The sequence below is a fragment of the Myotis yumanensis genome, unplaced genomic scaffold (assembly GCF_028538775.1).
Source record: "Myotis yumanensis isolate MYYU_CA2020_CCGP unplaced genomic scaffold, mMyoYum1.0.hap1 SCAF_14, whole genome shotgun sequence".
NCBI lineage: Eukaryota > Metazoa > Chordata > Mammalia > Chiroptera > Vespertilionidae > Myotis > Myotis yumanensis.
Window position 1 is genome coordinate 12,953,544 of NW_027223765.1, and position 23,478 is coordinate 12,977,021.

At 42.8% G+C, this 23,478-nt stretch overlaps 1 protein-coding gene across 2 annotated transcripts in view; it reads left to right on the forward strand.

Moving 5' to 3' along the window:
• Window positions 1-23,478, forward strand: part of OSBPL10 (oxysterol binding protein like 10) — a 214,289-nt gene that overhangs the window by 56,005 nt on the left and 134,806 nt on the right. For both annotated transcript variants that reach the window (XM_070391824.1, XM_070391825.1), the window contains exons 2-3: window positions 16,077-16,252; window positions 19,142-19,221. In XM_070391824.1, coding sequence (XP_070247925.1) covers window positions 16,077-16,252; window positions 19,142-19,221 — 256 coding nt within the window. The remainder of the gene's footprint in view (window positions 1-16,076; window positions 16,253-19,141; window positions 19,222-23,478) is intronic.

Consider the following 23,478-nt stretch of genomic DNA (forward strand, 5'->3'; position numbering starts at 1 on the left):
ACAGTGAGCTCATAATGGACTGCCCCACTTCTCCCACCAGCCACTTGAACATCCTTCCCGAGTGATCCTTTTAGGGTCAGAGCCCTCCAGAACACCCTCTCCACCCCCTCTCCCCCCTGGTCTCTGGAATAAAATCTGAGGTCCTTGCCGTAACCGGTTTGGCTCAGTGGATAGAGCGTCAGCCTCCGGACTGAAGGGTCCCGGGTTCGATTCCGGTCAAGGGCATGTACCTTGGTTGCGGGCACATCCCCAGTAGGTGGTGTGCAGGAGGCAGCTGATCGATGTTTCTCATCGATGTTTCTGACTATCTCTCTCACTTCCTCTCTGTAAAAAAATCAATAAAATATATATTTTTTAAAAAATCTGAGGTCCTTAACCATGGTCTGCAAGGCCTTGTGAGATCTGGCTTCTGGCTGCCTCTCGAGTTAAACCTCCTGTCACTTGTCCCCTCACTCACTTGGCTTCTTCCCCCTGGCCTTTCTTCTGCTGTTTCCAGTGCTCCCAGCCCACTCCCACTTCTGACTTTATATCTATTGCCCTAACACAGTTATTTCCTTCAGGCAACACTCCTCACCCTCTTCCTTCTGGTCTCTGCTCAGATCCACCTTATAGACAGGCTTTCCCTGACCCATGGAAGTTAGCATGCTCCAAATGGCAGCCCCTTTCCCCCTTTCCCCCCCCACCTTTCTAGCACTATACTGTTTTCTCTCTTTCTAAAGCACTCATTGACTCTTACCATATCTGTTTATATGTCTGTAATTTCTCTCTCACACTAGGATGTAAGCTACCTGAAGGTAGGGGTTTTTATTTGCCTGGTTTATTGCTCTAGCCCCAGCATCTAGAAAAATATCTGTGAATATAAACATAAGATATAGGAAAACTCATAATTTAATGAAATAATTTAATCAAATATCTGCCCCTAGTTCTGGTCCCTTTACAAACTGGCTGTGGGACAATGGGAAAGTCACTTAAATTCACCGGCCTACGTTTCATGTCAGTAACATGGAGTAAAGAATACCTGCCCTGTTTATGAGACGACGAACTGAGACAATCAGATGATGCGCTGCAAGCTGTGAGTGCTGGCCAGAGCCCGAGGGCCAGGGGCCTTGCACCCAGCACATGCTCATGACAAATTGGCTCAATATTGCTTTTATCTCTGGTCACAAACCCTTGGGTAGGTCCAAGGCATTGCATCTGGGGTGTGACCTATGACCTAATGGAGACCTTTCAATAAATTATGACATCAATAATTCAGAGGCAGGCTGTGTAATTTCATTGCTTCTCCAGTGGGTTGGAGAAATGTCTGGCTTCCCAGAGCCCTAAGAGTTCTCTGGACATAAAACCTTCTGCAGAAGCTGGGTTGGTAGGCAAAGCTGTCTTCCATGACTTCAGTGATGGTTTTTCAAAATCAAGTTTTACCTCAGTGGTTTCTTTGTTTGCCATGGATGATCTAAAAACATCATTGTCACCTTTAGGTGCTGCTTTTATTCCTGAAATTTGAATCAAATCTGGTAGTGGCCAACCATGTGTGGCAGATTTGGTCCTCACCTTTATTTCCTGCTGGAGAGTAGGCGTGGCCAGTCCGGGGAGGACCAGAAGCTCAGGGTGGTCCCCCGTGGATGAATTGGTCCTGAATGGTTGAGAAGTGATTATTTTGCTAAGTGGCTGGTCATTTATTTATTTATTTTGAATTCATTTTTATATATTTTTATTGATTTCAGAGAGGAAGGGAGAGGGAGAAAGAGAAACATCAGTGATGAAAGAGAACCATTGATTGGCTGCCTCCTACATACCTCACACCTGGGATCCAGCCCGCAACCTGGGCATGTTCCCTGACGGGGAATCAAACCATGACCTCCTAGGACCTAGGTCAATGATCACCCATTGAGCCACGCTGACCGGGCTAGGATTTTCTTTAAGAGTAATTGGTAAATATTTCTTTAATTTGTTATTTGACAAATCCTATATAATAAAAGCCTAATATGCTAAGTGTCTGGTCAACTGGTCAGTCATGCAACCAATCAAAGCGTAATATGCTAATGATATGCTAAGGCCACTCAACCGCTTGCTATGATGTGCACTGACCACTAAGGGGCAGATGCTCCGATCGGTAGGTTAGCTTGCTGCTGGGGTCTGGCCGATTGGGACTGAGTGAGACGGGCCGGACATGCCCTGGAACCCTCCCGTGGTCCCTCCCTGGGTCTGATCATGCACTGGTGGGGTCCCTCAGCCTGGTCTGTGCCCTCTCACAATCCGGGACCCCTTGGGGGATGTCGGAGAGCTGGTTTCGGTCCAGTCCCGCAGGCCAGGCCGAGAGACCACACTGGTGCACGACTTTGTGCACCGGGCCTCTAGTAATTACATATGCATCTTGTGCTTGCTAAGTGCCAGTTACTGTTCTAAGCAATTTACAAATAATAACTTAATTTGATCCTCTCGAAAGTCCTACCTGATTCCTTTGTTTCTTACAGGTTTGGTTTGTGTTCAGGTGGCAATATAGACATGTTTGTAGCTGCCTCCAGTTCAAGAAAAATTCTTTGGAAAGAAAGCTAAAAACCCAGAATTCTGTCTATTAGATGATACCTCCTCCTATTCCCCAGAACAGGGAAGTTCCACCTTTATTTGAGGTCAGTGGCAAAACACCAGCTGTTTCCGGAGGTCAGATCTCCAACAAGGTCAGACCAGATTGGAAATGGTTCTGATTGAAGTTCTCCCAGAGTCAGTGGAGAGTGAGAGTGTGTGGACATTTCAGCCCACTCTGTCCTCCGTTTGGGATTATGTGTTCCCCAGAAGGCAAACATGTGCCCACAGTCACCCAGGAGGACCCTGACAGCCTTGAGGCGGTTTTGTTTTTGGATTCAGTGTTGTGGTCATGGTTGATCATATTGCCTGGAGGCCTTGGGGCATGCGTTGGAGGAAGAGTTGAGATTTTAATCTTGTTTTTGGTGGCATTTTTGGTGTGCTTGCCCCTTCGGGTTAGAGCCAGCCAGTGAATTTCATTTTGGAATCATGTATATTTTGCTAGGGCTCTTAGTGGGCAGCCAGACCTGAGTGCCCACATACATTTTGGCTTCTTCTTAAGATGAGTGCCTGGCAGTAATTGCTGGGCCTGCTCAGTCCTTTCTCCCAGTTCTGAGATCTGCTGACTAACTGGGCGGCTATTAGGCTCCTGCTGAGTGTCTGGTTTCCTGCCAGTTTGGGAGGCTTGGGATCCCATGCTGGGGGAAGGTAATCAAGCAGTAAAGCGGATTAAAGCCCATGCCTTGCGGAGGACCAAGGGGAGAGCTAGTGAACCAGCGCCCGCAGAGGTGGAAGAAGCAGGACGCTCGATCTCACAAACTCATCAGCCCTTGTGAGAATTCTTTGGACCCTAGTGTTTGGATTTTCCCCTTTCATCTCCTCTCCTTCCCTTCTCCTAGGTGTTAGTTGCCTGCAGAATCCTTGAGAAATTTCCCTTGGGCAGGCTTAGTTCACTGGTTTTAGCAGAAATCTCACCTTTGACTTGCAGTCTGAATACATACATATTTGACATCTCCTGACATGTCTTCCCTCCCACCCTGTGTCCCTGCTTTTAGCAGATTCTTTATAGTTGAGGCCCTGTGGTCTGAGATGGAAGATTTAGCATGTTCCTATCTTTTTGAGAGAGGCAGGATAGTAGAGTGTTTAGGGGCCAGATTGCCTAGGCTCACATAATCTCTGCTGCCGATTGGCTGTGTGACTCTGGTAAATGAGAGACCCTCTCTGTGCCTCAGTTCCTAATCTTTAGAAAGGGGTAATAATAGTTTTTACATCAGAGAATTAGGCAGATATTAGCAATTATTATCTTCTCTACCATCCCTGCTATCTTCATAGAGGGCCCATGAGATGAAGGCAGGGATTTTTGTCTGCCCCGCCCATTGCTGTATTCTCGGCGCCTAGTACAGTGCCTGGTACTTAGTAGGTGCTCAGCATGTCTGCTGAAGGAATAAATGCAGGAAAGGCTGTATGAGTGCTCTTTGCTATGTCCTCTTGTATTTGATGTATCTTTGGAATAGAAAGAGGATCCAGGAGGAAGGGCATGGAACTGGAAATGCCAGAAAAGTACAAGAACTAATAAATCCTCCATCTTTCAATGTGCTCTCAGCTTTATGCATTGTTGAGATGCTGTTTTCTCTCACTGCCCCCTGTGGAATCTGAGACTTCATAGAGGGGTGCCCAGGATACTGATGACTGACTTGCGGTGCTGTATTAGGACTGGCAAGGAGCAACCTCTTAGATTAGGTTATCAATGCATCAGGCACTGTTTAAAGTGATTTATGTATATTAGCTTATTTAAGCTTAGCATAGCTCTGTGAGGTGGTCTTCTTAGTCCCATTTTATAGATAGGAAACTGAGGCCCTGAGAGGTTAGGTGACTTGCCCAGGTGATGTAGTATTATAATTAAATTCCTTTTCTTTTTGCTAGATAGGCATTGAGGAGTCAGCAGGAAAGAAACCTGATTTGGTTCCTGTTCTCAAGAAGGGTACAGTCTAGTGAGTGTGTGGTTTAGCCAGTAATCTCACAAATAATTATAAAGATTGATAACTTGTGAGAGACAAGGCAATATGCTTTGGGCAGAGTGACAGGGGATCTGGTGTAGATTGGTGGGAAGGGAAGGCTTTGCTGAAAGACCGACACTTTTAAGCTGACATCTGAAAGGACAAGTAAGAACTAGCCAGACCAAGAGTAGGGGACAGGTGTCCAGGCAGGGGGAACACAAGATGAGAGCTCTGAGGCATGAAAGAGAAAGAATCAGGAAGATGGCCAGTGTTTCAGGAGCAGAAGGAATGAGGAGGAGATTTGCTGAGGAAACAGATGTGAACCGAGTTGGGACATGCAAAATCTTTAGGCTTATAAAGGGTTTTGGATTTTATATTGAATATAATGGGAAGCCATTCAAGGATTTTAATCAGGAGTACATGGTGATCTTATTTAATGTTTTTAAAAAATCATTATCTCCAGGCTTGGATTCCAAAGAGGGAGCCTTAAGATGTGCTGGTTTTCACAAAGATTGATGAGAACTGGAAGCAGAGATAAAAAATTCATAGATTTGTAAAGAAATAATGCTATTCTTTGCAAAAAATATGAGAAGTTTCCATTTGATTAGATCCTCTGGAATGTGTGGTCTTTATGCTTAGAACCCACAGCACTTGATCCTCAAATGGATATAATCTTAAATAGTCTTTGGGGGGAGTAATTATTGTTCTTATGTGAAGTCTGAAAAATGATGAAATAGTCCTTTATCCTCTATACAGTGTGATGGTGATCAATCATGTGAGGATCTAAAGGGATTTGTGTTTTGAAAGTTTTATGAACAATGGTGAATGCTTCATTTATGCTTCTGTCATACAGTTCTTGGAGTTTGAGTTTCTTGAATGCATCCTTGTTCCTGATGATCATACATATGAAGTGTAGGTTATACTAAGCATAATCTAATATAATAATAGAGGAATGTGCAAATTAGCCGAGACACTGTAACGACCCGACCAATCTACAAGCTACAAGCAGCGGAGAGCTACAGGAGGGCGGGACAGCAAGCTAAGAATGGTGGAGAGCTACCAGCATCGGTGGGCGGGGTGGCCAGGTGAGGTAAGCGGCAGCAATCTACTCACGCACGGATTTGTGCACAGGGCTACTAGTTAATAAATAATTCCTTTATTTTTTCAATTACAGTTGACGCACAGTAGTATATTGGTTTGAGGTGTACAACATACTGATTAAACATTTGAATAAATTATGAAGTGATTACCATAATAAGTCTAGTTCCCATCTGATATATGGTGATTACAATATTATTGACTATATTCCCTATAGTGTACTTTACATCCCCGTGATTTTTTCATAACTGCCAATTTCTACTTTTCAATCCCTTCACTTTTTACACTCATCCCCCCAGCACTCTCCATCTGGCAATCATCAGTTTGTTTGAAGAGGTAGAGATTTTGAGTAATCACCCCATCATCACAAAAGTATGACCTAAATTCAGTTTAATTGACTAAGCATAGCTTCTGATGCCGAGTGTGTGTATATGTGTGCATGTAAGAAATGAGAGTGTAGCAATAATGTTGAGTTATTCTCAGCAATTAATTACTGAGTGCTTTCTGAGATACTATTTAGATTTATAATAGGTTATGAACTTCCATTTAGTATGGTGATAAGATTTCTACTCATCCATGTTACTTTTTCTGGGTCCTGTATAATGGTTACCCCCAAATAACTGTAGTAGTTACATAATTTCTTGCTTTTTCTCATGGAACAAATTCATGTATCTTTTCAGATAATCTAACTATATGCTTCTTGAGGGCAGGAATTGTGACCTGTTTACCAGCGTATCCTTAGCCTCTGGCATATAGGAGGGTTGATAAGTATTTGTGGAAGTAATAAGCATTATAACCCTGTTTTAAAGATGTTCATACAGGTAGAGGAAGATGAGTCAAATGGGTTGATGTGTAGGATTTATGTTCAGCTGTGATCAGTAGATCTGCATTAAGGTGGAGTCCGCCATCTGTTCTCAAATTCGGCTGCAACTACAGTCACCTGGGGAGCTTGGAAAAACTATTAAAAGCTGAGTCTTGGCCCGAGAGATTCTGATGTAAGTGGTCAAAGTGCATGCTGCGGATTGGGAGTTATAAGAAGTCGCCAGGTACACCAGTCTGCTTGGGCTGCTGTAACATATCACAGACTGGGCGGCTTAAACAACAGGACTTTGTTTCTCACACTTGTGGAGGCTGGGAAGTTCAAGATGAAGGTGCAGGCAGGGTAAGTTTATTCTGAGGCCTCTTCTCATGGCTTGTAGATGGCTACCATTTTTCACAGAGAGAAAATGAGCTCTCTGACGTCTCTTCTTACAAGGACGCTACTTGTCATATCAAGAACTCCATCCTTTTGACCTCATTTAATCAGAATTCCTTCTATTTAGGTCTCATCTCCACATATAGTCACACTGAGGCTTAGGGCTTCAACATAGGAATTTGGGGGGAACAAAATTCAGTCTACAATACCTCATAATTCTAATGTGCAGGCTTTATTTTTGTGTCATGTACAAGTTTAGAGGTAAGCTTTTCAGAGTGGATTTGGGATCCACAAATTTCAAAGGCCCAGGCTCCTTTTAATTGAACGTTTCGCTATTTCTAAGGTCTGGCCGTGTCCTCAAAGTCCAAGGGGGAGTTTGGAATTCTGGCCACCATGTCCATCTCCCCCCCCAAAAAAAAGCTGGTAGAGGAGGGAAGGAGTCGAATTCATCACTGTTCCTCATTAGCTAGAACTTAGTCAAATGACCACATCTGGCTGAAAGGAAGATTGGGAAATGTATTTTGGCAGAGTGCATTGGGCCTAGCTAGAAGTTGGGGTTTTCTTGAATTGAGAGACAGGAGAAATGGATATTGGGTAGGTAGTCAGCTGCCCCTGCCACACCTGGTTTCAGACCACGAGTTAATCAGTGCCGGAGCTCAGTTTACATACCCTGGTTTCAACCCCGTAATCGTCCCACTGTTCCCAGTAAAAATGAACATGGTATTTGGGAAACAGTTGGTGGATGTAGGCAGTCCATATTTGGAAGGTAACGGACATTCTTTTCCCGCCTCTCATAGGCTTGCTACATCAATAAGAACTGATTTGCTTCATTATAAAGTAGGGTCATGGGAATCCATGAGTCTTGAAATATCCAGATCAGTGTACTATGGCATGTTTCAGTTCTTATCTTTCGGGCATTTTGTTAGCATTTGACACAATTGATCACTCCCTCCTTTTTTAAATGGTCTCTTTTGGGATTCTGGTTTTCCTCCTCCCTCTCTCTGTCTTGGTTTCTCTCTAGTCTGCCGGTTCATGTTAGAGTTCCTCAAGTCTTAGTCCCAGGGCCCCTCCTCCCCGCCTCCCCTTGTCCTCCCTGTGTTCTCTGTCTATGCAAACTTGTCCATGCCTTTTGCTTCAGTGGCTACTTATTTACAGATGATTTCAACTTCATATCTCCAGATCAGACCATCTCTAGGCTCCAGATTCATTTATCCAATTGCTAATGGACATCTCCTGGGAGTTTTAAAGGCATCTCAAGTGTAACATTTCTAACACTGAATTCCTAGGTCATTAACAGGCCTTGTCAGTTAAACCTCACAATAATTCTGCCACTTTCACCTATTCTGGCCTATTGCCAGGAACAGTGAGGTGTTTTTTTTGTTTGTTTTTTTTTTTAAAAAAACACACATTTATTTATAGATACAACAGACTGACAGCTGTCGGAGGGGAGGAGGGTTGTGGGGCTGGGTGAAAAAGGTGAAGGGATTAAGCAAACAACAACAATATGAGATTATACAACAGGTCATCTTTTATATCTGGCTTCTTTTACTTTGCACAGTATTTTTGAGGTTCATCCACATTGTAGCATGGATCAGTGTTTTGTTTTTATTGCTAAGTAGCATTCCATTGTGTGGCTGTATTATATTTTGTCCTTGGAAATCCCCAAGCTAGGTCACATTCTACTCTTTTCTTACCACCAGACGCTTTCCACAGCTGTAGTTTTGTATCTGTTTTAGTGAATATTTCACTGTTCGTTGGTGCCGTCCCTCCACTCTCCCTCCCCCATCAGAGGGACTTTGTCCCTACACAGTGCCTCATTTGGTGTAGGTACTCAGCTAAATAAATAAATAAATAAATAAATAAAAAAGAAAAGAAATGAGTGAATTCCTGGAAATAAAACTTAGTTTTGGAATCAAAGCTAACTTCTTCAAAAAGTTGGGCTTATATAGATCCTCTTTTCTTTAACCACAAAATGAGTGCATGTAGCCACAATGCTTTATCCATATCAAAGACCCTGTGCACAGCTGACCACACTAAGAACCAGGTGTGGGTTATGTTCCAAGTATTTCCATGGCGCCTCCAAACAAGAACAAACACAGGCCTTTGTTTTAAGTTCTGTCTTGTTGGCCTTGTAGTCAATGAGCTAAACTGCTGATAGGATGCAATATGAGCCGCAGGTCCGATTCACTGTCTGCTTGGAGAAATGTGATCTGCGCGTTTGGAAGTTCTCGTTTTATAACCAGGCAAACCATTAGGCACAGTGATGGTGGAGTGGTTTGCAGAAGGGTATCAGCCGGCTTTCTGCTTTTGCAGACGCAGGCCTCCACGCTGAGAGTTGGTCAAGTACCTCGTCACAGAAATGAGAACCACTGGTTCTCAAAGCGTGGTCCTACCAGCAGCAGCGGCCGCCTCACCTGGGCCCTTGTTAGAGATCAAGCTCTCGTGCTCCTCCCCAGACCGCCTTAATCAGAGACTCTGGGAGAGCGGCCCCGGAAGCTGTGTGTTAACAAGTTTGCAGCTGATTCTGCTGCAGGTCGAGATTGGAAGGCACAGTGCTAAGCCATGGTCAGGCCTCTCGACCAAATCACACTCTTCCTGCTGTCACCCCGAGGGAAGAATAAAGGACACTTGGATGCAGGGGCAGTGGAGTTTAGGGCCTGACTCAGTTGGAGATTTGGGGGAGGAGCTTAGCACAAGGGCCGGCTTCTGATCTGAATTACTTTCCCCGGTCACCGCAGGCCAGCATCCCATCTGTCTTCACCTTGGTGGGGAATGCTCACCCATCTTTACAGGGTTTTAGCAAGTATCAGAATCTTTATTCGTGTGTGTGTTCAAGCTTATAGTGCAAAGCAGGGACTTGAATCAAGACTCAGCCCGTGACAGGGACCCCCAGGTAAGTTCCCTGCATTGTGGATGGTGAGAACGGAAATACGAGTTGTGAACATTAAGATACATCTTGACATTTTACAGTTTGCTTACAATAATAGTGTGACATTCTCACCTAAAGGCACCGGAAACTCACAAGTTAATAGGAGTTCTGAAGGTGAGGTGGCAATATTCTGCAAGCCTGTATTGATATTTGTTAGGTCTCAGTGTTTTTGGTATTAAATCACCTAGTCCTTAAAAACAGATCTAATCTCATCGTAGGTCAAGTCCAAGTGTTGTGCTGCAAACCTTGTGTTAAAAGTTCATGTTGATTTATGCTGGTGCTTTATGGGGGTGGGTGGGGGTTGGGGAATCTGAGGCAGCAACCGCTTGGGCTGGAAGTTCTTAATCTCAGTTGCTTCATCCAGTCTGGTCCCTGGGGCCCCTCTACACAGATGAGCACCTGCATGACGCTAGTCCAGTGGTTCTCAACCTTGGCTGCACATTAGAATCACCTGGGAATCTTTTTAAAATCCTGATTTTTGGGCCTCATCCTCCCGAAATTCTGTTTCTTTGTTACTAATGTTGTGGCCTCACCCCATAACAAAGAAACAGAATTTCCAGAGGATGAGGCCCAGAAATCAGGATTTTAAAAAGATTCCCAGGTGATTCTAAAGTGGAGCCAAGGTTGAGAACCACTGCGCTAGTCAATGATCTGATTATGCAGAAACTCTAAGCCAGGTGATTTTGCAATGTTTCTTTAAATCTTTCTCAAAAACACTTCAAAATGAGAACCAAGAAACCCACTGCTTGGGCGGTTATGACTTAGGAGCTTTCAGACCAAGACAAAGTGAGGTTGGGTTGTACCTAAGTAATATGTTCTACTCACTGGATGGGCACATGGGTGCTCAGATGTTTTCGGAGTGAATGATTGGGGGGAAGAGCTTGGCAGGCCAGAAGAAAGCTGGGTGAGGAATAACACAGTGAGGTCTTATCCTGCCTCTGGTTTTGTACTGGTGCTTGCACTGTTAGGTGATTTAGGGAAACTTTAAAGTTCTCATTCCTGATTTCCTGACGTCTGGTCCATGAGGATTCTGATCCTCTAGGTGTGGGTTGGGAATCAGGGATCCATAGTTTTAACAGGTTCCCCAATGGATTCAGAAGCAGGGCTGACCCAAACTGTAAGGCATAGTTTTTTGTTGTTGTTTTTTATTTTATTTTATTTTTTTATTTTTTATTTTTTAAAAAATATATTTTATTGATTTTTCACAGAGAGAAAGAGAGAGGGATAGAGAGTTAGAAACATCGATGAGAGAGAAACATCGATCAGCTGCCTCTTGCACAACTCCCACTGGGGATGTGCCCGCAACCAAGGTACATGCCCTTGGCCAGAATCGAACCTGGGACTCTTGAGTCCTCAGGCCGACGCTCTATCTACTGAGCCAAACCGGTCAGGGCTTTTGTTGTTGTTTTTTAAAGGCAAGGTAATTTTAAAAAATTAAAAAACTATGTTGGTTGTCTTTTAATTTCATTTATGGATTATTTTTTTACTTTAGAGATGTTTTTACTTTTTATTTAGAAATATGAGTCAATAATTTTTTTTTATTGCTTAAAGTATTACAAAAGGTATTACATATGTCTCCTTTTTTCCCCCACCCTTGAGAGTCAATCATTTTTAATGTTTTTACTCTCCTTTCCTGATGCTTTCCCACCTTAGCAATTAAAAAATATTCACCCATATTTCTCCTAATTACAATGATGTTATATTATATAATTAATATAAAAATAAAGTATGCTATATAATATTATTTTATATTATTTAAACTAAAACTATTTATTTTTTTAAAATTTAAGCTTTTAACATACCAACTACTTATTTTGCTCCAAAGTATAGTTAAAGAATGTGATTAGTAAAATTTCTACTTTTAAATGTTAGATTTTTTTTTTTTTTTGGCTGTTTTCCAAATGCTCCATGTACATTTAAAAAGTCATATTTTTCATTGGGATATGCATTGGGGTATATAATTATTTGTAAAACTGAAAATAAAACTTGTGATTATATTATTTTGAATCTCTGTTTTGTTTTTACTTGTTTTCTGCATATCTGTCAATTCTGGGCAATAGGATTCTAACATCTCTCACTCTGATTGTTTTATTTATTGTCTTCTTGTATTTCTATCATTTTGCAAACTGTGTTTTTGACCCTATTGTTTTTGCATCTTCACAGCGAAAACTTTATTTTAATCAGCACACAATAGCTTGCTTGTTTAGAGCCATGGGCTGTAATGCTAGACAGCCTGATTAAAATCTAGTCCCATTGGTTCCTCTCTAGAAGGTCTCTAGCATGTGTTTTTGTACTTGAAGTTTTTTCATCTGTAGAAAGGGTTATGATCCCATCTACTTCCTGGGACTGCTGGGAGGTGTCAATGAGTTAAATGGGTGACACATAGAAAGTGCTCTGTAAATATCAGCAATTCTTTTCATCAATGGTTCAGTTTATCTATCTGTAAGATGTCTGAAGGCTAGCCAAATGATTTTGCTATAGACAGGCCACATTGAGTTTTTCTGGTAATTGAGATTAAACTTGTTGTATTGTATGCCTGCATATGGCTAATAATGGATCAAGTTCTTATATAATAGAATATATTTGTCTCATGGTTGATGATGAGCCCTTTGGGCCCTATGGCAGTTTAATGCCTTCTGGAGTGTTGGAATCTCTGTCTCTTGGTGGTTGGGGGGATGGTGGTGGCAGTGGTGGAAATCTCTGCTCACCTAACTGAGGAGCAGGTAGTTGAGAGATGTAACAAGGCCCTTTCCTCTTGTCATTTTCATTTTCTCTTTTATGTTTAGATGAAATGATTTAGCTCTTTGTCTGGAGCAGCCTGTCTAGCAAAAGTTCATCTTCAAAGGATTTATTTCACTGCATTTTTTCTCTTTGTAATTCTCTTGTAATTTGGTTATAATTTGTCAGTTTTAATGAGCTCCTTCCCTGAACCTCCCCCTCCCCCCCCCCCAAATCCTTTCCCTTTGTATTTCTGCTCCTGCTGAGTTTGGCCCATGACTGTGGGTGTGCTCCTAGACCCCATTCCTCTTTGCTCCCAAAGTGAAAAGTATGTTTTCAACTTTTAGGTCCTAAAGTTGAACCTAATGAAACTATATCAGGTAGATTGGCGGAGGGTGGGGGGGGTGGGATTAAAAGGCTATAGGTGTAGACAAATAACCTTCAGAGATGCAAGACTTGGAAAGCAGAAGTAGGGTAATGGCTGTTCTGTGTGCATGCGTGGAAGTAAGAGCATGTGTGAGTGTGCATGTGTGTACACATATGTGAGTGTGTGTCTACAGTGTGAATGCATGAGTTAGTTCAAGTGAGATGTTATGAATGTGAGCACGTCTGAGCATGAGTGTATCGGAATGCATGTGTGCAGGTGTGAGTATCTGTGGGTATTGGTATGAGTACATACGTGTGTACATGCAGGTGTGTCTATGAGTGCACTTGTATGTTCTTTCTAGAGCGATGGGGTTTCTCTGAAGGATGGCAGTGGGCAGTGTTGTCCTCAGCCCTTCCAAGGAAGGGCCTTGCCACTTGCCATGGCTCCCGGGGTTGGAAACGGGCAAGGTGCCACCAGGAAGCTGTCCTGATGAGAACCCCTTCCTGGGTTGGATTTCGCTCCTCATTCTCTCCCTTTCTCTCTCCAGCACGTTCTTTGGTTTGTTAACATAGCAAATAAAATATGCTCTTTGTATATAATTAAGCCCACCTACACATCAGTCAGGTTGCATGCTGAAGCTCAGCATTAATTTAAAAAGAACACACTATTCATTTCTCCAAAAGGAAAGCCTTTGAAGAATGTTTCAGGATTTGATCTGGCAATTTGACTTGGTGTAATGAAACCTAATCTAGGAATATGGTTACTTCCCCATGTGGAGTGAAAGCTGTGACTTTCAGATATAGCTGCAAGCTCCAAACAGCAGTGCCCAGCACAGCCATAACCCTGCAGGAAACCTAATGTAATTTCTTTCCTCCCAGGGGATCTGACCAACAGAAACTGCCCTTCTTAATGCCGTATGGACAGCTCTTAACTGTTTGTGACACAAGCTAACTTGTCTTTCAAAGGCCATCTTGAAAGAACCTGTGTTTAATTTGTTGCAATTTTTTAATCAGTCTCCCACTGCCCCCTCCAAATATGATAGAGTTTTTAAATGTCTTTATTGGTCTTAAATTATTAGTCTTCCTTCGTGCCCATGATTCAAGCCTGTGCATTTGCATTTAAACTATTTTAGGAAGTAGTGGAAATAACGATTTTTTTTCCCCATCTGAGGCAGGAGGTTAGAATTAAGATGTCAGTTGGAAATAGGTAAGGTGAAAAATCATTAGCACGTCTCCATATCCTGCATAATGTGACATCCATTGGTTATTCTGTCATCGTTATTGGAAAAAAACCAACAGCGTTCAATTCATTTCTTTGTACCAGCTTCTGAATGATGTCCTTTGCAAATATATGGTTAGTTGTTAACAGGATGCCTTGGGGCAGCTGCCTGTAGGAGAGAGAAAGTCTGACCGATTCCCAATAAATCAGTTGATGGAAGCAGTAGGGAGGAAGATATTAAGCCCTTCCTTTCTTCCAACCAACAGGCTATGCCTTTCCCTTGGAGCCCATTCAGGGACCCCTTCCCTTGCTCCCTGCTGTGTAAAGGTGGGGTGTTAATATCAGTGGAGGGAGGCCCCAGCTCTGTGGGGTGGGGGTGGGGACACACAGTGCGGTTGGTCGCTGGAGCCAGGTTTCCTTCCCTCCACTTGTGAGGATCACAGCTGTGAGTGCCCCGACTTGCCAGGGGCAGTGACATCAAATATAGGTCAGGCTGGAGACATTTACTCCTAGAGAGAAGGCAGGGCCGGCACTTACATAATTTGACCATTGGCAACTCAGATATCCCCCTCGCTTCACCTCTTGAAGGAATTTGGTTTTCGCCCCACGTAAAGGAGCGGGAGCACATGTTAAGTGGGAGAATCTGAAAATAGAAAGTTAAAAAGATTTTCGGCAAATCTGTGAGGCTCGCTGCTGTAACAGACTTTGATCTCAGTCGCCTAATGAAAGAGAATGTTCTTATTCATGTAGCCTTCTGAAGTGGGTGTTCCTCAGCAGGTGGCTCTTCCAGGGGGTGACTCGGGGACCCAGGTGCCTTCCCTCTTGTGCCTTTGTCATACCAATGGTGGGGGTCTCAAGTTGCCCTGTAGGTTGTCTCCATTCCAATGTGTGTGTGAGAAAGTGTGTGATAGAGTGTGAGTCTGGGTAGGTGTCTGGGTGTTAGGGGCCAGGCCTGCATTACCTCTGTTTGTACTCTGTTGGTTAAAGCTCAGTCAGATGGCCATATCCTAACTGCAAGGGAAGTTGGAAATACAGGATGGGGCAGAAGTAGGTTTACTGTTGTGAGTACTCAAAACACAGAGTTTATTCTTGTATTATGGATTAATTATTGTACTATTTTGTATATGAACAACTGTAAACCTAGTTTTGTCCCACCCTGTAGATTCTGGCTGTGTCTCCTGGAAGCCAAGGACAGGGATTTGTTGGAGCCCAATGGCTTTGCCACCCCCTGGAGTGGAGGAAATATTCACCTCTGTATGAAAAATGATGTCTAGGAAGGCCCACTGGCGTGTGCCCTGGTGGTTGTATAGCACCTCCCGTTCCCTGGCAGATGACCCAGGCAGCTGGGCGCCTCATGGTACCCATGCTGCCAGCAGGAAGCTCAGGGCCCAGCTTGCTGCTACCAGGTGTGAAAGGGCCTCTCACAGAGGCTTGGAGAATTCCTGCTGCTCCTGTGAAGTCGTGTGGAGTGTGCTAACAGCCTGTGTCCCGGTGCATCTGCTGCTCGGTGGCTGTTCTGAGGTTGACTGTGGTATCCGTGGGCACCGGGCGAAGTGGTGGGCATTGCACCAAATCCCGAATGGACCTGCCCCTTCCCTGTGGTGCCTGCCACAAACTCCATTCTTTTCCCTAATATATTTTTATTGATTTCAGAGAGGAATGGAGAGGGAGAGATAGAAACATCAATGATGAGAGAGAATCATTGATCAGCTGCCTCCTGCACGCCCCCTACTGGGATCGAGCCTGAAAACCAGGCATGTGCCCTGACTAGGAATTGAACCGTGGCTTCATGGTTCATAGGTCGATGCTAAACCACTGAGCCACACCGGCCAGGCACCAGCTCCATTCTCTCTCTTATCGAATGCTCTCTCTTGACTGGGGGGCTAACTTTGAGGGCACCTGGTGGGGACTTTTGGTTCCGAGCTTCTTGGATTTGGAGCCTTGATGTCGATTTAAGGGTCCCTTTCCTTTTTCTTCTTTGCGGTGAGGAATGGGCTGGGGAGCAGAGTGATGCATTGTGGTTTCTCCGCGCAGGTACTTTGTGCTGGACTTTGAGGCTGGCCTCCTGCAGTATTTTGTGAATGAGCAAAGCAAGCACCAGAAGCCCCGAGGAGCCCTGTCTTTATCTGGAGCCATAGTGTCCCTGAGCGACGAAGCTCCCCACATGCTGGTCGTGTACTCTGCCAACGGAGAGATGTATAAGCTGAGAGGTACGCTCTTCTCCTGCTCACTTTTCAGACAGGCCTCGTGGGCCACCGTCCTAGTCACCATGGTGATGGCTCTCTTGTCTTCTGATTAAAAAAAAAAAAAGAATCAACTTGAGCAATTTGCTCTGTTTGATGACTTTGTGATGACAGATGGTTGCTGCCTCTCTTACCCCTGGGGTGGGGAGATGGCCTGACATTAGGAATTGCTTGTCCTAATTGGGGAATTAAGGACAAGGAAAAGGTGAGTGATTGCTAAGCCACCTGAGGCCTTGGACTTGGGGATATTTTTCATATTAGCTCAGTCTATGTTTTCTCTGACCTGATGGTGTCAATCTCCACAATAGGGCCCGGTGGGCACTTTGGGCAATATGGACAAAACAAGCCTTTTAAAGGGCATTGTGCCCTCACTTATATTTTATTTAATCTGTTGTGAGCACTGTGAGAAGCCAACTGGTGCTGAGTTAATGTCCTACAGTGTGCTTTCTCGCCTTCTCTTTGCATCTTGAAAACTGATGTGTGCTCAGCATCCTGGTCAGTGAGTGTGACTTGAGAGAGTCCAGCATTGGGCCACCACTGTAGGTCCTGCACCCCCCCCCCCCACCCCCAACCCCAAGGCACACACATCGCACAGGTTTTCAGGAACTCCAGGTTTGACTATGGCAGTGTAATTTGATTGCTAGATCATTCTTCCAGCATTCTGTTACAGTTGCATGGCCAGAAAAATGGTCAGTATTCTTCTAATGAAATAACAAAATGCAACAACAATAAAACAATCCGAATGTATATACATACATACAGAGTCAATGTTATGTGTTAAGGTCTGAGGAAAGTAGTATGTATTAAGTATCAGCAGGGAGTTGGTAATTCTGCATTCTTTTTTAAAATAATATATTTTATTGATATTTTACAGAGAGGAAGGGAGAGGGATACAGAGTTAGAAACATCAATGAGAGAGAAACATCGATTCAGTTGCCTCTTGCACGCCCCCAACTGGGGATGTGCCCGCAACCCAGGTACATGCCCCTGCCCGGAATCGAACCTGGGACTCTTGAGTCCTCAGGCCGACGCTCTCTGCTGAGCCAAACCGGTTAGGGCAACTCTGCATTCTTATGACATATTTCTCAGCCCAAGTACGAAGGAAAGGCCTCATTATTTCTCCCCGAGCCCAGGAACTGGCCTCTGCAAAGCCGGAGTGAGGGCCTCGATTCCTCACCTCTCAGTCCATTTCACCGTTCGCCTCCAAGCGGTACTGCCAAGGGATGGAATAAGCTACTGTTTCTTTATTATCTATATAGAAATCATATTTCAGAATCATCCTATAGGATAAAAATGGCTGTAGTTGAAGGAAGTTTTTCAGTTTTGGGGAAATGGGCTAAGATTCATGTTCTTTTTTGAGATTCGTGCAGTGTGCTTCCCAGCTGGCTAGATTTATATGGTCCTTGGTTTTGCTTTGCTGTTTATTGCTTAATAAATCGTTAGAGCAGAAACAATAGCGGGGGTGGGGGTGGGGGGGAGACTTCATGTCACTTTCCCCTGCCTGTGGTTTATAAAATGACGCAAATCCACACCAAAGAGAAAAATCCAAGAGTTGACAATTGAGCTATATCACTTTGCCTTTGAGTTATTATTCTCTGGATTATTAAACCTCAGGTTTTTTTTTAAAGGGTAGTTTTAATAGCAAGTATAGAAGTTTAATCTACATGAAATTATCGTGAAGGCTAAGTTAACTTATTACCCTTGGCAGTTCCAGAAAAGACAGGGTAAATTTCTGCATGTTTATGGCTGGTTCTTGGCCCATCCCACAAGGATCTGGGTGTCTGTTTTCTCATTTCACACCTCACCTGCACAGAGAGTTGAATCTTGTTGTCATTAGATGCATAGCTTTTGGGAATGTTCTCAGTGCTGAGCCTTTGGAATTGCCACAAACTGGCAATTAATTCTTCACCTTTCCTAAGGAACAAAGGCTCGATTTGCAAAATCCTTTGTCTTTGAAAGTTTGGTCCACCTGGTCTTACTCTGGTCTACAACTCTAGGTTTCTTCACCTGCAAGTTCAAGCTGAAGTTGGGTTTTATTGACAAACGATACTTAGGCCCATTTTTGTAAACAATTATCATTTCTAGGGGAATATTGTTTTCTGCATAGTCAACATTTGTGCAATTAATATGTTAAAATATTTATGTGGTTAATTGTTCACTTAAATTAAAGATTTAAATTTTATTAGAACCTGTCATGCATCCATAATATTTTAAAGAAACCATTTTATGTGCTTGAGAGAAGGGGGTGCAGATGGAAGGTTATCACGATGCAGTTGACTTGCATTTTAATGTCTCTTTAGGGGAAATTTGAGGATCTCCAAGGCAGCATTTGGTATCGTGTTCTGTCCGATCCTAATATGAATCCTTGAGAACACATATTAAAATGGTAATTCAACTGAATGCTTATTTTGTAAATGCTAATAATGCCACAGTACAGCTCTGGTAGATAACAAAAAGGCCTCGAGAAAAGCTGTACTTTGATCCTCATTTTAGCCACATGTGGCTGAGGCATTGAAAAAATAATCTTGTTTCTCCTTCCTTGCTGCCTTTCTAAAGGAGCGGAAATGAGTTTTTCGGAGCAGGTTAAAAAAGTGGCACAATTGTTCTTATAATGGATATTTCAGAATACATTTTTAATGCGGTTTAAGAGGGAATTTTCTGTTGAAGTGTAGCGTAATTTGATTTCTGGCATTAAGGACAGGCTAGTTGAGAATATTGAGATCTGAATTTGCTGTTCCCTCTACCCCCCATTCCTTTGCCTGCCGTCCCACCCCACCCCACCTCCTTAGGTGGGTGTAGAAATAGGTTGGATGTGTTTTGGAACAGAATCTCTAAGCATTTCTTTCTCTCTTTTAGCTGCTGATGCAAAAGAGAAACAGCTCTGGGTGTCTCAGCTGCGCGCTTGTGCCAAATACCACATGGAAACGAATTCTAAGGTAAGGAACCCCGGGAAACAAGGAGGCCTTCCAGTGACTTGGGTTGGCTACTCTCCAGCCCAAGCATCTGTTTCTTTGGGGAAGCTGTTTTTCTTTCTTTTTTTTTTTAAAGTGACCCACCATAGTGGAATTCATACTTGTCCTGCTACATTTACATTTAAAGCCAAGAGAAGAGCCGTAGGATTTGCTTGTGGGTGGAGTGAAGAGGCATGCTGGCTCTTTATTGGAACTACTCCTGCAAAGACACTTGTGTTGCTTTCTATGTTGTCAATCTAGGCAGTGCTTAATTGGTCTGTTGAGAAGCTCGCGTGGATGATTTCATTGTGTGGAGGCAGATAGTCAGATTTTACTGTCCATGAAGACTCGTTGTTGTCCCTGAGCCTTAAATAAAACCTGGGCTCCCAAATTGATTAATTTCTCAGCCAGGAGCGTCTGCATTCTAAGTGCATAAAAACGTTCTCAGGTGATTTGGCATCCAGGTATGAGTTATTTTCTCCTCGGGATTTGGTATGAGATCTGGGACCAGATGTGAGGGAGATAGGTTGGCATTTTCATGGATTACTCAGGATTTCCAATCTTTAAAATACAGGAAATCATTGCAAAATGATTTTATTCAGGCCAACAAATACTGATTTTAATGTTCAAAGGATCCCTTTTATATCATTAGTTCCAATGCAGTTACTCTACCTAATTGCAGTCTTTTTCCATGTTCCATGCATCAGCTGGAAAGAGCCACACTTGAAATTTCTGATGATTTGCTATAATCTGCCTGTGTCTTGCTCAGGGCCCTGGGAAATGTCTTGCTTAGCTTAGACCTCCCTGTTCTGCCTCCAAATACAACCTGCAATGATTCCCTTACAGGATTTTGCTCATTTATTTTTTTCTTTCTAGAGACACCTTCTTTTCCTTGTCTTGCTTATTACAGTTGCCCTTTTTGACTTGCCCTGAAGAGAATCTGGGTCAGTGTAGAGCCTTTTCCCCTCTGGCCTCTTTTATTTTCCAGGGATTATAGTAGGAGTTCTGGACATTTCATTAGTATATGTAGGCAGGGCGGTTACAATTTTTTATATGTATCTTTTTACTTTTTATAAAACAGAAGGGGATAAAATAAGAAATGCATCTCCACTATTGCCACGTATGATCACTAGAGATAATAGCTCTTAATTGATGTTGTATGTCATTCTAGTAAACTAAGGCATGTGTTAGTGTGTATGTATTCATATATATACATATATCCGTATCCATATCTACACCTATTTTTAGACAAATGGGATAATATTATGCATGTTGTTCCCCTTCCCCCTACTTAATATATTTTGGAGATTCCCTATTAGACATATGGATCTGTTATACTCCTTTTTTATTGATTTCAGAGAGGAAGGGAGAGGAAGAAAGAGAGAGAGAGAAACATAATTGATCAGAGAGAATCACTGATTGGCTGCCTCTTGCACAGACCCCGCTGGAGATGGAGCCTGCAACCCAGGCATGTGCCCTGACCAGGAATCAATCCTGATCTCCTGGCTCATAGATTGATGCTGAACCACTGAGCCACCCTGGCCAGGCTACACTCATTTTGGATGTCAGTGCTTTATTTTACTGATAAACATTTAGGGTTTTATTTTGTTGTTGTTTATACATAATCCTGTATAATAAAAGGCCAGCGACCATAACAGCATAACGACCAGAATAACCTATCAACCAGTCTCTGTGAGGTGCATTGACCACCTCTCATCCCTCCCCTCAGCCCGCAGGCTTCAATTGCTGGATGGCCAATGGGGGACCACGGGGAACCAGGGTGGGTGTCGGCGGCGGAGCAGGACTGGGGACTGGCAAACGGGCAGAAGATGGCCCTGATAGCAGGCTAGGCCTAGCGACCCTACCCATGCACAATTTTGTGCACTGGGCCTCTAGTGCTATAATAAACATCTTTGTGCATATATCTTTTTGTATCTCTGTGTGTGTGTATGTGTATGTATTTATACCAGTGGAATTGTTGGGTCATAAAATGTGTCTTTTAAATTTTCAGACATTGCTAACTTGTCTACTTAAAAAGTTGCTCTGATCTGCACTCCCATCAATTTTGTGTCTCCCCCAACTACTGTGGCTCTTACTAACATTTACTTTTTGATAGTGTTCCAGGTAAAAAATAGATGCCCCATTATTTTCATTTTCACTTCTAAATCATGACTGGGGCCGAGTATGTTTTCATGTTTATCGGCCACCTGTATTTCTTTTATGTGAACTGCTAGTTTGTATTTTTCACCCATTTTTTTCTATTGAGTTTATATTTTTCTTCTTGATTTGCAGTAGCTGTATGTGTATTAAGTATACTTGTCCATTGACTCTCATGTGGACTGTAGATATTTTCTCCTAGTAGCTCATTTGTATTTCTACTTTGAATAAATATTTTTGCTATGCAGAATATTTAATTTTTTTCTGGTCAAACTTATTTTCATTTTTGGCTTTTGGTCTCATGTGTAGAAAGGGGCTTCTCTGCTCAAAATTATGAAAATGTCCCTCCAGTGTTTACTTTCAGTGAATTTATAGTTTAATTATCACATTAAATCATTGATTTGTCTGGAATTTATTTTGAGTGTCAGAATCCAGGTAGGGGACAACCAACTTAAGTGCATTGGTGTTTTGTGGCACACACCACATCCATCCTAATGGTAGTAAGAAATAAGGGAATTTAAAGAAATAGGAGGAGGATTTTAATATTCCCTGGAGGAGAATTTGATGTCCTGATACATTTCTCTGGGTAGTTTCAAGAATACGGTTAATCTATTAATAGTAGAACCAAAATAATAATTTAATTGTTAGGTCCTATAGGATTCCTTCTTTGACAAATGGAGGCAAGGTTGCTGTCACCAGTCATTTATAGCATAGCTGCTGTGATCAATTAGAGAATAATACTTCCAAAATTGTGAGCAGACTTTGTTATTCATCTCAGAGAGGCATTCTGAAGTTCAAGGCTGCTATTCTTGTTCTTAGTATGTATTCTTACTTAATACATAGTCTTACTTTCTTAATTCCAAAATTAAATCTCAGGTTAAAAATCTTAATTCCTAAATTAATTTCCAGATTAAAAAATTACTGGCCTTTGAAATCTAAAAGGCTGGCTATCTAGTCCAGCCCCCGTTGGTTTACACATGAGGAAGCTCTAACCAGGAGGGTAAGGAGCTTAGACTTGACCTTGGGTCTCCTGGTTTCCTGCTCTGACCTCACAAAGGTCAGTGAGGGTGGCCGCCTTCATCCCTCCATGGGTAATGGGATCCCTTTAGGACAGTTTTTGCTCCTGGATAGACAGAAACTACAAAACAGCAGAGGATTGGCTTTTTTCAACGTCACATAGGTTCATCTCGGGGCTCTGGTGTTATTTGAGGCGTATCTGTGAGGGTGCGAGGCGGGTGTGCTAGGAAGAGTAGAACACTGACTTTCTCTGAAAACACAAACAACAAGAAAACAGAACATCCTATTTTTAGTGCAGTATTAAAATGGAAGCAGTGCAGAGCGATGCATTGGTTGGGAAAGTGTTAAGAGAACTGTAAGGAACCCTCCTTATGAGAATTTACTTGTGTATGACTTTGAAAGTATCAAAAAAGCAGGAGTGGGTGTCTTGTTTTTATCAAGTAAGTGGTGCAAGTCCTCGGATAGGAAACAGCGGTGTTCTGGGAACTGCAGTAAGCACTGAGGATGGGAAACCATCTGTCCTGTTGACAGAGGTAATGATAATTAATACTTTATATGTGAGGGGCTCATGATTGCATTATTCTTCACAGCGGTGAGGTTGGTCGTATTATCTCCATTTTTACAAATTAGAAAACTGAGCCACTTGAACTTTAAGTGATGGGCTCAAAGTCACACAACCAGTAAGTGAGTGGACTGGAACAAAAGCCCAACTTGTTAAACATGCCTCCTCCCCCTCATCTCCCATCCTAGTTTCTTGGCAGGAGCTAGTTGGAAGGTTCATGATGGTACTGCTCCTCCATGAACTCCATATTTAATAACTTTGAGGGCACAGCTCTATAATAGGGTACCTGTAACCTAATCAAGGGAACTCTTCTCCAGTCTTTTAAGTAGCTTCTGATTCCAGAATTTTCTTTAGTGAATTTGCTTGAAAGTAAATTTATCTAATTGGCTTTTTGCACTAATTTTTGTGTGATATAAGCTTCAAGCATCTTCCAATTGAGTTCATTCATGTTTTAATTCACGACACTGTGGTTTAGAAGAAATACTGTCTCGTGCAAAGTAAAAAGA